This window comes from Verruconis gallopava (assembly GCF_000836295.1).
Source record: "Verruconis gallopava strain CBS 43764 unplaced genomic scaffold supercont1.49, whole genome shotgun sequence".
Classification (NCBI taxonomy): domain Eukaryota; kingdom Fungi; phylum Ascomycota; class Dothideomycetes; order Venturiales; family Sympoventuriaceae; genus Verruconis; species Verruconis gallopava.
Genome location: NW_015622185.1, coordinates 56393 through 72582, shown reverse-complemented (window position 1 = coordinate 72582; position 16190 = coordinate 56393). Strand labels below are relative to the sequence as shown.

Genomic DNA, 16190 nt, shown 5'->3' with positions numbered 1-16190 from the left:
GCCCGTTAGCCATTCAATGTCATCCCCAGGGCCATGTCTCTTGATATATCCGATCGCAAATTGTGAGCCATGCCAATTCGACTTGAACGGTGGATATGCTGATTATGTACAAGAGGTCTTGATGGAGCCATCTCTGCCCAGACTTCTGTCTTTGGACAAGCGCCACAACGCTTTCGACGAGAGCGTCAAGGAAGCGGCCGCTATTGCGGGCATCTCTTTGACCGGCCGAGATGAAAACGTGGAGTGCAAAAGTCCTGAAGCAAGGCCGTCACGAACCCGTGCAGAATTTGCCCTTCGATGGGTGCTGGATAAGCTCAAGACGAGCGAGGGCCGCCTGGCTTGTCAGCAGTCTCAGCTGGTATGGCCTTTTCTTCGCCAGCTCCTCCATGTGGTACCTGCTGCAGTACTCGCAAGAAACGCACACTCGTGTGCCTTTGTAAAGAATCTGAGGGCGTTTCTTTCCGAGAGCGAGAAAAAATTGGCCGCAGCAGAACCTGCAAGCCCCCATGCCGCGGTTGCGGGCCAGAAGATGCAGAAGAAACGTAAGAGGGGTGAGAAGGAAACGATCCAACCTTCTCAATCAGCCTCAACGCCAGAAAGTACTTTGCAGAGCCTGCAAGATGCTATTCTAGGTGTAATCTCTGTCTTGCGCTGCATGCTTAGACTTGCAACCGGGGAAGACGGAACCACTGATCGTGCTAGTCGAGAGCAGCTATCGTCGGCATTGAGAGCAAATCCGGAGGATGCAGCGTATATTCTTGATGCTTGGCTGCGCTGTCTCAAACAAATGCTGCCACGAACCGCGACGAATGAGGACGTTCTCACTGCACATCATGCCATCCTTTGCCTGTGGTCTTCTCGATCGCTGGAACAAAACGACGAGACTGGCGAATCGCCAGAGACGTTCTCGAATTCATGTTTGGTGTCATCTGTTCGACTTCTGCGTACGATTCACGATTGGACGGACCCTACTCCGATTATCGTGAGCATCGGGGTTTCGTTGGAACAGCTTCTGGCCAAACATGTCTTCGTTCCTGCCCGCACCTTGTTTGACTCTGCACAGTCAGCTAAACATCCGGATATCCAGCGATCTCGCGCTCCGCTGAACAGGTTTCTGGAACCAGTCCGATCGGCGATTGTCGACGATCTCACCCGCACTCCGTCGGCGAACGAGCTGCTGGTCGCGCTCCCAAAACTTTTGGATTTGGCCATTCGTCTCTCTCCCCATTCAATCCCATCTCAGAGGAATGCTCAGATACTCTGGTTCGAGAGCGTTTTCGCAGCACTATCAGCCTGTGCCATGGAGCCGATTCCTCACAGCACTGAGGTGGCGAATTCCACACATCCCAACTCTTCGCCTCTGACTCCGATGCTACGAATTCTTAAAGATCGAAATGTGCAGCTCAGCAACGATTTTCTAGAAAGCATACTGGTTGGATATAGTGGCTTGAGCGGCCTTCGCAAAGGCTCCCATCCCTTGCGTCTCGATGTCACTGCTGCTCTTTTAGACCTCAACGGCGCCATCTTTCTCATTGAAAACGCAGCTGTAAAAGACATGAGTCTACCTGTTGTACACGCTGGTCAGCCGCCCTATGTAGAAGCCCTGGTTGGTAGCTTGTCTCAAATCTCATGGTCCGGAAACGATGCTACTCCAATCGAAAGTCATGCTGGACCAAGTACTGAATTTGGGGTCTGTAGCATACTCATTCCCCTTCTTCGAGCATACGCATCTGCGCGAAAACTGGCATCTTTTGTCGCCTTGTGGTTCTGGGAGGTGCGACGGCAGTGGAAGACTATCCTAAATCCCAAGCTTGAACCTCAGTCCCCGTGGATTTCGCGCCAACTTCTCCAAAGGTTCCGAGATCATCTAGAGCAAAGCTTGTCCAGCGTGCGTGTTGGAGAGCTGCTTGTCGAGTTTATCCTTCCGGTCAGGCAGCTTGTCGATGAAGCTTCAAGTAAATCATCAAAAGCTCTCGACTGGCAATCTCTTCCAACCGCTGCCCCAGCTTGTGCAGCCCTCGTAATGCTAGACATGCTGCTGCATAGTGTTGAACGTGAGGAAACCTTGAGAAATAACCCCGCAGCATGGAATGCATTAAAAGATCTACCGGATAGACTGGCAATTCTAGATATGGAAGGACTTCCTGTAAAGGAGACAGTCTGGTCAGTTTTGACCAGGGTGTATAAGTTTTGGCTCTGGGTCGATGGGAAAATTGCATTTCTAGAGCGACAGAGATTTCTCCTCGACGGCTCTGATGTGTTTAAAAGGGCTCTTGACCAGGCCGGTTCAAACTTGGACGCGCTAGCTGCGAATGAGCTTGTTGTTACTGTTTGTGGGTTTGAGCTCGATATGTCACTACAGGGCAAAGCTGCGGAAGCCTTGAAAATGTCGAACGAGGGTCTCCTTCAGGCAATTGACGGATCCGTCGACGAATCCGACGTGGCAGTGCGTTTGTCCCAGACTATTGCGCTATGCGTTCAGTATCCTGCTCTCTTTTCGTAAGTATCTCTCACCAAGCTGCAGGGGTGCCAGACTGCTAATGTACCAGCATAGACTCATGGAAAAATATCGGGTTCGGCTCTTTGACGCTTTCATCCGGGCAGTCGCTCAATCTAAGCAAGGTGCAACAAAGCAGCTTCTTGATGCGCTCGTCAGTAGTCTAGTTGATGATGAATCGGCAAGTCTTCGTATGTGCTATCGTTCTCAATTCTCTTGTCCCATTGCTAATCTAGCTCAAGGAGATTTTATCTCAGTTCTTACCGATCTGTCCACATCTGGAAATGATTCAGTGCTTGTGACGCTGGCCATTGATTGTTTGCTTGCAATTCCACCTTCGCTCATTCCTCGACCTCGAAGAGAGCATCTTCTTGACGAAGTTGCATGTCTTCAGCAAACCAGTTCCGCTGACGAGCAGTCAAAGGATAGTAAGGCATTCCTTTCACAACGGATTGCGTTGCTTGTGAGGCTATTGTCTTGTCCAAACCCTACGGCAAGGCTTTGTATCGAGCCCCTCAAGGCATACCAGATTGCGGATACACTTGAAAGCTCATTATGCGAATTAGAAGGGGCCCAATGCACTCGACTTCTGCAGTCGATTGATGACCTCTTTACTCTCGTCACAACTCATGCGCTCCAAAATGCAACTGAAGAGAGACAGAGAGCATACTTTGATGCGTTCATAGGCATGGCTAAAGATCGCTTAAACCGTGCTCTCAAAAAATCCACATCTAAACCATCAAGTTTCAGTCTCGCCGCTGTTACTTTGCTTACCAAAAGCTTTCTAATATCTGCTGCTGGCATTGGTCGATTTGGAGACCAATGCACTGAATTGCGCGAGCAAATATTCTCACTATTGGAGAGAAAGAAAACCCAAGTCGCACATGATGACGCGTGGACATGGCTTGCACGCCGAACAGTACTTGGCCTCGCAAGAATTTCTAGCAGCGACTTTAACACGAAAGCGCAACATTTGCTCGAAAAATGTCGCAGAAAAGGGGATATCTCTGCCGCAATGGAGATTGAAAGTGTTTTCAACTCGAATTTCACAGTCAAACCTCATCTTACCGCATTTAGCGCCAATCTACGAGCTCAAGAATACTGCAGAATCTTGAACATATTTGACCGTCAGGCTTCACAAGCTCGAATCCAACAGAAGTTAGAAATGATAGAGGACCTGCTAGACAGCGACAGCGTTGATCGACTACAGTTACTGCACATTGTGATAAAACATCTGTCCCCGGACGAAGTCAGCGATCTCGACGCTCGAAAACAAATATTGGTCCAGGTGTGTCGGATCCTCGCACAAACGAATGACATTAAGCAATTTGGATCTGCGATAGGATGCATCAGCACTATTTTACGATTGAAGACGTTCCTGGTTACCCAGCAAGGTATCGATACCCTGCTCCAAACGCTCACAACGATCTCCTCGTCACAATCTCCACATTTGCCTGTCGATTGTGCCGGAGTCATCTACAGTCGTCTCTGTCAAGTTGCTACTTCCATTATCCTTTTACATAGACGGCGACTTGGCGGTCGTATGCATCTCATTGTGGGACTGTTACAGAATCTTTTAAGCTGTCTGTATACCCCCCATCGATATGAGGTTCTCGCCGCAACGACACGTCCAGCTTGGCTGCAGGGGGCGAAGGTTCTTGGTGTTGACGCCGCAAACTCATTTACTCGCGTCGTGACAACACTATGCTCGCCCACTGTCTCATCCACTGTTTCACATCGAGGCTTCAAAATGACCGACATAGGACTGGTTGACGAGACAAAGAAAGCGAAAGAGTATGCAGGTCAATACGTTTCCTATATTCTGTTACATTACTGCACGCTACAACTGCAAGGAAGTACACCTTCGGAGGTAGCAGAAAAATTAAAGATTGGTCTATGGGCGATAATGGAGGTGGTCAACATTGAGACTATGCGCGGCATGAATGCAGGTATGGGGCGAGAGGAGCGAATTGTATGGGGTGCTTTGTTTGCAGAGTGGAACAGACTAGGAAGATTCAAGTTGAGCTGATAGCATAACGCATGGTCTAGTCAAGCTTAGGTTTGACCTAGCCGTGTTCTAGATGTCAACACTATGATGCAGAGGATAGTCTTTCAGAAGCCCCTGATGTCTTCCAAGAACTCCGGGCTGCGAGAACAGCAAAATTTAATGCGAAGCATATGAGAGAGCACAATCTGGTGAATAGATAGGGATGGAGAGACTCTGACGCAGTCGTTTCAACATGCCTATGTGTTTCGCGAGACTGGTTACGAACATGGGACGAGTCAAAATGCATTCGATGATCAATACATTTTCCAGCGCTCAACTTTTCTACTGACTCGTTTGACACTCACTGTCGAGAGGCGTTCCTTGATTTTAAACTGCCGCTCAATAGTGGGGAACCGTCCCGTCAAAATTCCGGGAAGGTCAAGTTACCTTGTCAAGGAAGAAGCGTATCCTTGAAGTTAGTAAGCAAAATGAAAACTGTCAATGCAATGGCCAATTCCAAGAAAGAGGAAAATAAAGAGGAAGTATTGAATGCTTGCTTCCACCGGGATTTCGGCTCGGATGCGCAATCTCCAGTCGGGTAACCAGAATGGCCGCACACCTTCTTTGGCGTGCGGTGAAATTCCGACAAACAGCCGCAAATGGTCCGACCGTCTTCTTACCAGCCTTTTCCACAAAGGGGAATTGCCGTGAGCTGCTATCTGCTGTTGAAGAGCACTTGCCCGTACGTAATGCTTGGATTCCAAAGGAACAGTCCTCATGATTGGCTATGGAAGAGAACCCGTTATCACGCAGATCCTACCCGGAATGGTAAATCGAGCCACTTGCCACAGACAAACACACACGCGAGGTAGCCGCAAAAGGCTGCAGACTTCTCGTGGCTCTGTTGCGCTTGATATACGACCGGCAAGCAATTCGTTTCTACGGCACGGCTAGCACTATCCCGAGTCGCGTCTGGTGTCCAGTCGAACTTGCGCATATTCTCGCGGAATCTCAGGACATGTGTGAAGATCGCATTCTCGCCATCGCACCGTACAAGATGCCCAGCAATTTGTGGAATGTTGTAGCTATACCCTTGTTAGCGAAGATAATGTGCATCTCGTCAGTGATGGCATATCACGCTCATGCTGCATTGTCGAGCCAGAGCTAAGGCGCAGGGGCAGAGATAAGCTTCGACGGTCGTGGACTTTGGAGCTATATATGAGGCTCGTCCAAGTCTCGTCCAAAATTGCTCTTTGAGCTCATCATTTTCCGAGACGGCGTCTAGACGTATCGGAGCAGTCGGAAAATGGCGAGCGGTATCCAGGTCTTGCCTCCCGGGGCGGGCTACGGTATTGTAGGGACATGAACGTAACGAGGCTACAAATCGGTTGAATTTGCTAACCCAGCACCAGGTGATTGGGATCGGAGGCGTATTCGCAATTTTAATGTTGTTCTTCACGTGGTTGCAAAATCGTTACACAAGAGTATCAACCCGGTCCCTAGCTGATATGATCGCTTCGATCTAACCGCTGTCTTCAGTTTTCGACCCACCAAGCCGAAGAGTTCAACACAGCATCTCGATCTGTCAAACCGGGTCTGATAGCGGCGGGGATTGTTTCGTCGTGGACGTGGTCGGCCACGCTCTTGACCTCTTCGACGTTCGCGTACAGCTACGGGGTTTGTGGCGGCATGTGGTATGGCGCTATGGGATCTCTCCAAATCCTGCTTTTCGCCCTTATTGCTATCAAGATCAAGGCAAGTGCACCAGGAGCTCACACTTTTCCGGAGATTATCCTGTCTAGGCACGGCAAGATTGCTCATTTGACATATCTGTTCATGGGTTTCGCCACCAACATGCTTGTTGGAGCTTGCCTAGTTCTCGGTGGCAGCCAGGTAGTGGCAGCTTTGAGCGGTATGAATGTGTACGCGGCTTGTTTCCTCATTCCGCTCGTGGTAGCAGCGTACGTTATTGCAGGAGGCCTGAGAAGTACCTTCATTGCGGTACGTACCCATTAAGATGCCGAAAAAGCTTGATTTGTTAACGTAATGGCATCACTAGGATTACATCCACACAGTCATTCTATTCGTGGCCATCTTTGTATTCGGTTTCTCCGTGTACGCAACAAGTCCGGAGATTGGGAGCCTCGACAAATTTTATGATCTTATGCAGACAGCGTCTGCGAAAATGCCAATCGCTCGCAATTACGAAGGATCCTATCTCACCTTCAAGTCAGTGGATGGGCTGATTTTTGCTATTGATCTGTTCGTTGCTGGGTTCAGTACTGTTTGGCTCGACCAGGCGTATTGGCAACGAGCTATTGCATCGAGACCCGAAACTTCCGTCAGAGCCTATCTGCTGGGCGGAATAGCATGGTACGGCATACCTTTTGGATTCTCCACGGCCATGGGTCTAGGATGCGCAGCATTAACGTTCTCTTCAACCTTTCCCACTTACCCAGAACCACTCAGCGCCGCTCAGAACGGTGCAGGCCTATCCTCTCCAGCCGCTGCAATCGCTCTTCTCGGCAAAGGGGGTGCGGTGCTGATGCTCATTTTGCTCTTCATGGCCGTGACATCGAGCACATCTGCCGAATTGATCGCTGTATCATCGCTACTGACGTTTGACGTATACAAGACGTATATCAGGCCAGACAGCTCTTCACACCGGCTGGTGCAGATTTCTCATTATGGCATCGTCCTATACGGCCTCATACTTGCAGCGTTCTGCTGCATCCTGAACGCAGTTGGACTGAATCTGACCTGGCTACTCACCGTCCTCGGAATCATAGTTGGTGGTGCCTCAGTCCCTGTCGGCTTGATCTTATTGTGGGGTCGAATGTCCACTGCCGCGGCGATTGCAGCACCCTGGATAGGGCTTGGTGCTGGTTTGATCGCTTGGTTTGTGACGACGTGGAAAAGATCCGGCGCAATAAACGTCGACACGACAGGAGACACGACCAATGCCGTGGCTGGAAATATCACGTCCTGGGGTACAGGCTTTCTTGTCGCCGTCCTCTTCAGTCTCCTCTTTCCGGCAAAGTACACTGCCACGAGTCCTGAAGACATTAGGAGATACGATAAAATCCACGGCACGCAAAAACTGCTTGGGATCACTGTCGCTGACTCTCCGCCAAAGTCTGACCACACGCTGACCGCTGAAAAATCCAGCCCCACTGACGTGAACAAAGAGGCATTAATGGAACCTGGTAACGAAACGCATGAAGGCCAAGTGCAGTCTGCGCCCGCAAATATTGTACCAACTGGCAATGCGATGGTGGATTACCTCGAAAGCACATTCAGTCAGCCTATGGATCCAGTCGCTGTGAAAAAGGGAGAGCGTCTTGCGATCGTTGCAAACATTGTCTTCATCTTGATCGCTATTATTCTCGTTCCCTTCACTTTGTTCGGAACGGAATATATTTGTGAGCTTCCCCACCACCAAGGTACAAACGGTGACTAACAGCGAAATAGTTAATAAGGCGTTCTTTAGTGGCTACGTCGTGGTATCTTTCATCTGGGTCTGGGTGAGCATGTGCATTTGCGTGATATATCCTGTGGTCGAGTCGAATGCTGCACTCAGAGAGCTCAGTCGGGGACTTTATCAAGACTTCATGGCGGTTCTCGGAAAGTCAAAAGCTAAGCATCAAAACGCAGAGGTCTCTAGCCCGGCATAATAGTGTACTGACGAGACCCTGCAATAACACATTGGAGGTCTAGTTTCAATGGCTATCTAAAGTGCGTTTGCTCAAACTCCATGGATTGAAAAAATTACAGTATTTGAATGGAGGAAAATTCATCTTCGTCAAGTAAGAGGGCAGAAATCAAAATGTCTAAAATTATGTCAATGCATTTGTGATGTTACTTACGATATGTGTGGGTATCTCGAGATGTTTGCATCCTGTCGTTAGAAACTTCGTCAATAAGTCGATTATGCTCTGTTGGATGATCATGGGTTACATAGAAGTCACTCCACATGGATTTTCAACAATAGACAATACGAAAGCAATGTGTATAAATTCATGCTCAACGCGCCAGCAACGCCATGCAAGCAACAGCATATGTGGTATATATCAGACCCCACGAAAAAAACAGTTAATCCCGAGCAAGCAGCCGTCCCAAGCCTGCTTTCGCTTGTCTCGCATAGGCTTATATACAAGTTCCGTCTGTCTCGATCACCAATCATCTCCGTTCCCACTTTGTCACGGCCATAGTTCAGGATGCCTTGCTCACGAACTAGCTAGCGGCATGCCCTCAACTTCTTCTGCTAAAGCTCGCCAATTGTCGGCCTGCAACTCTGCATACTTGACACGCTCTTGCGCCCAGTCTTGATGAAGCCGTGAAATGGCATACTGGCTGCCCTGGAAATAGCGCAGTTCGTCACGGATGCATTGCTTGACAAAGATATGTCTCGCATGCTGAGCAACAATGGATTGTTTGTCCTGTTGGATGATCAGTGATGTTTACTCGGATTATTTAAAGGGTAAAACAAAATGGAAAGTAGGATTACCTTCAGTATTGCATCCTCGACCTTCTCGATATCGCCCGGCTTTCCTACACCCTCTGGCCTGTTTCTTAATACGATTAATTTATCCTCATTATTCTTTATGCGCTTCTCAAGCTGCGGAATGTTATCACGATCATATCTATCACGCCTGTCAAACACGTCTCGCATGCACACGAGGCAATCTCTTTGCTTCTTGAGATCCTCTAGAACGCCCTCGTCCCATGCCCTAGCTTCATCCTCGAGCAACGATTGCGACGCGCTGAGATGCTTAGCAGTGGACTTTAGACCCTCATTCAGAAGAGGAACATCGTTCGTATCGAGGCCGTACGTGTATTTGCTCGCGTCCGTAAGTGCGTTGAGGCCAGCGCTGATACGTGCGTATTCGGCTGCAATGCCTTCATTGCGTTTAATCAACCGCTCCATTTGGTTACACAGATTGATGTAGATCTCTGCGCTCCTTCTAACACCGCTGCGCACATTCTGGAATAGCTCCTCTAGATTTGCAGGAAGACTATCCTCGAGCCCGGGCGGCAGCTCCTTCCCCGCAAACTCTTCGGTGACACTGATTGTAGCCTGCTTCCGCCACACAGCCAGCTCTGTCGGTACAGTCAGGAACATGGTCACTAGCTGCTCCTGACTAAGCACCGGGTGACGCACAAGTGCGTTGGCAAACCGTGCCAGCCCTCTTCTTCTCCTCTCAACAAAGGATGCATCCGTCGCGAGATAATTCCCATTGATGGCGACTCGTTTCGGGGGAAGGAGAGGCAGTTGCCTAAAAGGATACCTCTTGTGAAGACAGTCAAGAAGCCAGACGAAGTCACTATAGCGGCGGATGACTTTACTCGCGCGACGCGCAGACGCCACCTCGTAATTGCGGTGCTGAAACATGAACATGCCCTCCTTCTCCGGGAGAGCAGTAACGGTTATCACCTCCTCGACACCGTTACCAGCGCGGGGGATGGGAAGTGGCTGACCAAGACCTGTGGGATCATTCCTGTTTGGACCGCTGTTTCCGTCTCCGCCCGCGGACGCGCCAAACCCGCCACCCATGCTTGAGTTTGCAAATGAGTCCGAAGCCGAACCTGTGTAACCTCCCCAGCCGCTGTCACCTGCCGTGCTAGCTGGAGTTGCTGGTATGCCCCCCGCTGTTGACTCTTGGGCACTTGAGGTGGTGGTGAACGCGCTCGTCGTTCGGTGGGGTACGCTGCCGTTGATATGCGAAGGCACGCCGTTCGTCGCGGCGTGGTTGTGACCTCTGTGCAGATCGGGACTGCCCCAGGGATCAGACTCGTAGCCAAATGAGGGTTGACGTGCCTTCTTCCTGGACGGCGTTGTCTCTGGTGACCCGGCGACTGACTGCGACTTTGCAGGAGTCTTTTTCGACGTCACGTCATCGGAGGGAGCAGGGTCGAGTTCCGACTTGGACGAGAACATGGTCAATTTGAGGGTTGGGATTGGCAGGTCTGTAAGGGGCACGAATCAGTATGAGCGACAGCGTGCAGAGCAGAGTCAAGCGTAACACATACTTCTCCTCCGGTAATCCACGGCGTCGAGACCGATGTCGTCGCCCTCCTGGGCCAAGGCGATGAGGGCGAGCAAGACGTTGAACTCGGACCGTCCTATTCCGTTCTCGCTCGCACTTGCTTCGCCAGCCGGCAAGACCACGGCCATGATTCTTTCCGCGGCGTTGTTGTCCAGCGCACCTGCCGCAAGCACCTTCCTCACGCCTTCCAAGCTAACGCCAGCTCCCTTCCCGTGGCCTTCTGCCAACACGTGATCGAAGATGTCGACGTAGCCGTCTGGGATGTTTGCGTCCGCCAACAGACTCTTCACCACCTGCGCCCGACCCCCCCTCTTGGGCGCCGGCATGCCCCAGGGCGAATCCTCTTCCGCGAACAGGCTCGTGCTGTTTCGGTTGCCTCCTGGCCGCTCATCGTCAAACAGCGACGACTTGCTGGCGTTGGCTCTGTGTGTAGACGGCGGGTCGTCTGCAAAATCGCCGAAGAGGGACATGTTTCGAGCACCAGACGTGTCCAACGCTCACGGAGTGGTCGGAGGCAGCCACTGATTAGAGCAATTGCGCTCGCTGGCTTGGTGGTTGAGGCTTGCGGGATCTCAAGGCGATGGGCTTCAAATTTGACGGTCGAACGGAGTATACGCGATTAGTTCAATTCGACGGCCTCGTCCACTGTCGGCTTGTGAACAGCTCTGGTGGATGGCTTGCCTCAAACTACGCCATCGAGACGTCGCGGCAGCATCCAGGACGCGGTGTGGTCCAAGCTTTCTATCTTCGTCTCCGACAGTCCGACTCTCTACTAGCTCGCGACTAAGGTTATCCTCCACGGGCCACATCTTGCAGCGGCCTTGCCTCAACCCCTCCTCACCCTCGCCTCCTCTGATTAAAAACACTCATTCATTCAATCGAATCCGTGCCATAGAATCCAGCGAGTCACGCATGAATGTCGTTTCGTTCAAATACTGGATGAGAAGATTGATGAGAGCTGTTGATGAGAGCTGTTGCCGCCATCATCCAGGCCATCAGGCATGATTTGCTCCTTTTCCTGCTTAAGCACAGCAGCATCTTTGGATCTGAGCTTTTCCATGTTTCGGAATTGCTCACTTATGGCGGACAGAACGTGGCCTTTTCAACGTGTGAATCTGCCAAGTCTTGCCGGCATTGTAATAAGTGTTCATCTCGAATCTTTCCAAAACTCCGGACAGTTCAAAATGGCGGCATGATCAGCCTACCAAAATTGGCAGCTCGGCCATGAGCCTGCAACTTATCAGGTTCCCATTTCCTTTTCAGCCACGAAACTCGATGTTATACTGGTGTGGCAACCTTAGCCAATCTTATGCACATGTCTATAATTGCATGCAGCAAGCCTATTTCTTGGTAGACAAAAGAAGCCTTTGCCAAAGCACGGGCTTAGTGAACTGTTTAATGTCTTTCTTCAAGCGCTAGATGGTCTATAGAAAATCTTGAAATGTAGACCAGTGAAGCCGAGTACGGTGAATAGACACAACATGAGGTCATACCATTTACTAGGTTATGATAGCTCTAGTTGTTGATTACAGTACTCTGTCAACCAATGTACCCGTAGCCGCGGAAATAGATGCATCTGTTCGCCAGGCATTTACAACAGCAGATATTGGTTGTTCAATCGACATCAGAGCCCGCTACATGCATAATTCAATTACTGTAGAGAATGCACGGTATTCTTCTGCATCTGTACCACTGTATGATGCCGCGATTATTGCGGAGGAATGGCAGCTTCCTCGCTGTCGACTGAACGCCATTGCTGCTCCTGAACAAGGCTGTGGAGCATTCCACGCTCGTAAAAAGTACTTCTCTCTCTTGGAGCCAAGGATGGCAAAGATACGAGATGGTCGTGGGCCTTGCAGATCTTCCAACTGAGGGCAATCATACGACTTCCACAATGTGCCCAGAATCAAGAGCTCCTTCGCGAATGGCAATAGCAACGTCGCGGAGATCGGCAATACGTGTCCATTGGCTGCCATAACAAAGATGCAGCTCATCCTCTTTGCCTCGTTGAAAGGCGATCTCCGCAAGAGCCCATGCATGCTGCAGTCTTCCTGCTAGATGCTCACTCGACGGGTTCGAATTTTCTCCTCCAAAAGCCGGACTAGTCATGGTGCTCAAGCAATTCCACAGCAGTTCCAGCGCCACGAGTTCGACGTGTGATCTCAGCAACCATCCCCACTTCTTGTGCGTTCTTCGCATCCCAGCCGCCGCTTCGAGAACGAGAATGCAGTTTTGCAAAACTTCGGCTGGCTGCCTGTTTTTCTGAACCACCAGAAAATGACGGCTTAAAATCAACTTTGCAGCGTTGCGCTCGAAGAAACTGAATGCGTCGTTGCGATTACAGAACTGCAGATAACGTCGGTCCATATCCTTTACCAGTCGTTCCACGGACTTTACACGTTCTTCCACTGTACAAAGCGCATCATATCCGTTTACCGTACAGAAGTCCTGACTGAATGAAAATCGACGCGCAGCATAGTTGATGTCCATGCGCATGAGCGTGAATGATAAGTCTGTCCTACGATCGTGGCTCCCTCTTTGATCGGTAGCTGTGTCAGAATTTTGAGTTAAATATACGTCCGCATCGAAGGTTTCGCCGGCGCGTGGTGGAATGGGAAGACTACTCGTCATGTCCAATTCAGCATCATCCAGGTTGCTCGGCATTTTGACGTTCCACATGCCTTCCCAAATAATCGGGTCTTTATCCGTTTCTTCCGCAATTCGTACGTCCAAGGTCATAATGTGCCACCATAACCGGCGTCGCATTTCGGTACGTGTCCTCTGTCCAAGAGTGGCGAACTGGGGACCGCTTGACGGATGATCCGGCTGTTCAATATGAAAATTCATTGTTCTGGCCATCTGGATAGACAGGGCCAGGAGCGATTCCTTTGGCGAAGGGAATGGAGCATGGAGCGAGGTCGCTAAATAGAGAACCAATGCCTGCAAAACCGGTAAGGAAGGCTTCATGAGAAAATTTGATCGAATGAGGCATTGTTCTAGGCCAAAGCGGTACCTATAATTTGCGTTTAGTAACAGACTAAGTGCTGCCATCCTGAAATATTTTGAATATTTTCTCCAAAGTATACCAAACCGCACGTAGCTCTGCGACACCAACCCCATATTTAATAAAGATATGCGGGATAGATTTACCTTTCTAGCAGAGTCACCCTTGATTCTTTGAACATCGAAAGGCAGTCTTCCGTAGGTATGCTGATCATCGCTGAGAAGTAAATGGAGAAGAGCAATATCTCGACTTCAGCTTCCAAGGAATCCATGTTTTGAACCGCTTGAAGAAGTTGCTTCTGGAAAGACGGAGCATGTACAACTTTCAGCAACGGATCTACGTTGTCAAGGTAAAGGTTGAAAATCGCCCAGATCTGCGCAACCGGTGGATGCAGTTCCTTGGTGTTTCTTTCCACCGCATTGTAGCCCAGAAGCATTGAAGGATACGTGCCTGGTGTCGGCTGGTCTCGCTCTGATTGACGAGTATCTGCCCGGTGTGGGCTGTCTGAGCGTGCACAGGCTTGAGCGGGCTCGCTTCCATTCCGTGTCAGATTCTCTGAACCGCGATATGAGCACGTAAGTTCAGTTCGCTGGCATGACCCGCAAGGCGCGCCTCTGTCGCATTTCATCCGTCGACGTTGGCAATGAATACAGGCTCGGGCTCTGCTCATTTGATACCGGGAATCAGAAGCAGGATAAACGCATTTGTAACCTCTTTTGGAACAAGCAGTGCAGGATGAATCAAGTCGGTCGCATGAGATCTTCTTCTTGCGGCAAAGTATACACGCGTGCACTCTTTGCCGTTGCTCGGAAGCCATGTTCTGCAAGGCCTTCTCACGGCTAAGAGCGCTCTTCAGCATTCATTAATCGAACGGAAAGGGCTATGCAGTGTCTCCTTTCATGCAAGGCGTCGTCAACTCCGAAGTTCGGTCTCAATCGCTGGTGGTAGCGGCCTCAAGTCCGTAGCGCGCACTGAACTCCTGGAGACGGCCTCAACTCCTGCCTGGGTGGACTGGAATCGTTCCCGTCGCGGACATTGATGTCAACATAGTGGTATATGCCGCTTGGTCTTGAATTTGTAAAAATTACAATCGAGTTAGGAGACATTTCTATCCCCGAGAAAACTACTTTCATATATAAAAGGACGCAGATGAACACTGAATTCCAATTCATCGGCTACAAGAGTCTCCTGCAAAGTTGATATTCACTGAAAGTGTCAGAATCCAACCCTATTTTCGACTGCAAACATGTCCGCAGCCTACCGCAAAATTGTAATTATTGGAGTAAGTCTCAAATGGCTTTTTTATGTTCTCTTCTTTAAATACGAGACACCTGACAGCTACTAGGGAGGCGGCAACATGGGGCAGATAGTCCTTCGCGGCTTGCTCAGTGCACCACAGTTCACAGTAACGGCTCTCAAGCGGCCTAACAGTACTTCGAAGTTTCCAGAAGCACCCAACCTGAAGGTTTTAGAGTGCGATTTTAGCCCCGAATCTTTGGCTGCGGTGTTTGCTGGGCAAGACGCGGTCATCAGTATTCTTGGTGGCACGGGTTTTGGAGATCAAAAGGCTTACGTCGACGCCGCCGTGAAAGCAGGAATCAAGCGTTTTTTCCCCAGCGAATTTGGTGTCAATGGACAGAGCAAAGTCGTCCAGGAAATAACACCATTCTTTGCGGTCAAACAAGAGGTTCTAGATTATCTTGTCGAGAAAGAAAAGACAGGAATGACGTGGACTGCTCTCATCATCGGAGCGCTAACTGACTGGGTGAGCAAAGACGTCCGTTTTGAACAACGAGGGGCGAAGCTGACACGACCAAGTGCATCGCAAACGGCTTTTTGGGGTTCGATATAGGTTCAAAGAAAGCGCTCATATGGGATGACGGGAACACTCGATTCAGCGGCCTAAATGAAGATGATTTGGGGAAGGCGGTCATTGGCTGCCTTGAACATCCAGAAGAGACTGCGAACAAGGTCGTGTACGCCTCAACCATGGCGACGACTCAGAATGAGATTCTTGCCGCGCTTGAAAAAGCAACGTCCGCAAAGTGGGACGTGGAGCGGAAGACTACAGAGCAGCAGTTGAGAGAAGCTAGGGAATCGCTTGACAAGGGCGATTTTGCGGGAGCGTTTACAATGGTCAAGGCCACTCTACTTGGGAACCTACCTGGCCTTGAGCAGCATTACGAAGTGGATGTGAAGGATAAGCTGGCAAACGATATACTCGGTCTTACTAGGGCAAGTCTCGAGGAGACCGTGAATCGCCTCGTCGCTGGTCATTCTTAGGATCGTCGATGTATGTCATTGCAATTTGAGGATAGATAATTGGCCGGAATCATGAGCGGGTGATTGCAACAGCGCAGTGTCGAATTCAAATTCTCGCCTAGAACGTGCAGCTTGCCTACTTTGCATATTGGCGGGCAGAACGTCCGCTAAACCCTTTTTCCTATGTTATTACCTTTATTATATTGCTTTGTGTTGAGTAACAAGAATACAGACATATCGTTAAGTCTATTGCAGGCTGTAGGAAAGGAGAAAAAGAGGGGCTAAAGTGATTGACACGCAACCAGTAAAGTAGAACAGTCGCTGACGACGGAATGCTTTTCCCGCAAACAGTATGGTTCAAGTACATTGGGCAAGGCATGCGTTAATGTCCAA

At 50.0% G+C, this 16190-nt stretch overlaps 5 protein-coding genes across 6 annotated transcripts; 3 read left to right on the top strand and 2 right to left on the bottom strand.

Annotated features, from left to right (window-relative positions):
- Positions 1 to 23: 23 nt before the first annotated feature.
- PV09_08872 lies at positions 24 to 4797 on the top strand. Of its 2 annotated transcripts, XM_016362837.1 has the most exons (4): positions 24 to 62; positions 114 to 2499; positions 2555 to 2688; positions 2740 to 4797. In XM_016362837.1, the coding sequence occupies exons 2-4, from the start codon at positions 122 to 124 to the stop codon at positions 4524 to 4526; spliced, it is 4299 nt and encodes a 1432-aa protein (XP_016209312.1). In that variant the 5' UTR covers positions 24 to 62; positions 114 to 121; the 3' UTR covers positions 4527 to 4797. The 2 variants fall into 2 exon arrangements, with proteins under 2 accessions (XP_016209312.1, XP_016209311.1); XM_016362836.1 differs by having other exon boundaries at positions 24 to 2499.
- A 993-nt stretch (positions 4798 to 5790) lies between these two features.
- PV09_08871 (uncharacterized protein) lies at positions 5791 to 8452 on the top strand (the record flags this gene model as incomplete). Its single annotated transcript, XM_016362835.1, has 4 exons — positions 5791 to 5838; positions 6024 to 6485; positions 6544 to 7906; positions 7956 to 8452. The coding sequence occupies 4 exons, from the start codon at positions 5791 to 5793 to the stop codon at positions 8156 to 8158; spliced, it is 2076 nt and encodes a 691-aa protein (XP_016209310.1). The 3' UTR covers positions 8159 to 8452.
- Positions 8453 to 8471: 19 nt separating this feature from the next.
- On the bottom strand, positions 8472 to 11282 carry PV09_08870 (uncharacterized protein). Its single transcript, XM_016362834.1, has 3 exons — positions 10515 to 11282; positions 8992 to 10451; positions 8472 to 8923 (listed from the first exon to the last, which is right to left on the bottom strand). The coding sequence occupies exons 1-3, from the start codon at positions 10999 to 11001 to the stop codon at positions 8711 to 8713; spliced, it is 2160 nt and encodes a 719-aa protein (XP_016209309.1). The 5' UTR covers positions 11002 to 11282; the 3' UTR covers positions 8472 to 8710.
- A 991-nt stretch (positions 11283 to 12273) lies between these two features.
- Positions 12274 to 13971, bottom strand: PV09_08869 (uncharacterized protein; the record flags this gene model as incomplete). Its single annotated transcript, XM_016362833.1, has 2 exons — positions 12274 to 13544; positions 13682 to 13971. The coding sequence occupies 2 exons, from the start codon at positions 13969 to 13971 to the stop codon at positions 12410 to 12412; spliced, it is 1425 nt and encodes a 474-aa protein (XP_016209308.1). The 3' UTR covers positions 12274 to 12409.
- A 575-nt stretch (positions 13972 to 14546) lies between these two features.
- On the top strand, positions 14547 to 15913 carry PV09_08868 (uncharacterized protein). Its single transcript, XM_016362832.1, has 3 exons — positions 14547 to 14817; positions 14881 to 15300; positions 15354 to 15913. The coding sequence occupies exons 1-3, from the start codon at positions 14782 to 14784 to the stop codon at positions 15816 to 15818; spliced, it is 921 nt and encodes a 306-aa protein (XP_016209307.1). The 5' UTR covers positions 14547 to 14781; the 3' UTR covers positions 15819 to 15913.
- The last annotated feature ends 277 nt before the right edge of the window (positions 15914 to 16190 follow it).

Excerpts from the sequence above, each read along its gene's own strand:
- PV09_08868 (XM_016362832.1), top strand. The coding sequence starts at position 14,782 with ATGTCCGCAGCCTACCGCAAAATTGTAATTATTGGA. Across the intron at positions 14,818-14,880 it reads GCAAAATTGTAATTATTGGA|GGAGGCGGCAACATGGGGCA; the intron begins GTAAGTCTCAAA and ends GACAGCTACTAG. Across the intron at positions 15,301-15,353 it reads TCGGAGCGCTAACTGACTGG|TGCATCGCAAACGGCTTTTT; the intron begins GTGAGCAAAGAC and ends GACACGACCAAG.
- PV09_08872 (XM_016362837.1), top strand. The coding sequence starts at position 122 with ATGGAGCCATCTCTGCCCAGACTTCTGTCTTTGGACAAGCGCCACAAC. Across the intron at positions 2,500-2,554 it reads CAGTATCCTGCTCTCTTTTC|ACTCATGGAAAAATATCGGG; the intron begins GTAAGTATCTCT and ends GTACCAGCATAG. Across the intron at positions 2,689-2,739 it reads TGATGAATCGGCAAGTCTTC|GAGATTTTATCTCAGTTCTT; the intron begins GTATGTGCTATC and ends ATCTAGCTCAAG.
- PV09_08870 (XM_016362834.1), bottom strand. The coding sequence starts at position 11,001 with ATGTCCCTCTTCGGCGATTTTGCAGACGACCCGCCGTCTACACACAGA. Across the intron at positions 10,452-10,514 it reads CGTGGATTACCGGAGGAGAA|ACCTGCCAATCCCAACCCTC; the intron begins GTATGTGTTACG and ends TGCCCCTTACAG. Across the intron at positions 8,924-8,991 it reads TCGAGGATGCAATACTGAAG|GACAAACAATCCATTGTTGC; the intron begins GTAATCCTACTT and ends ATCATCCAACAG.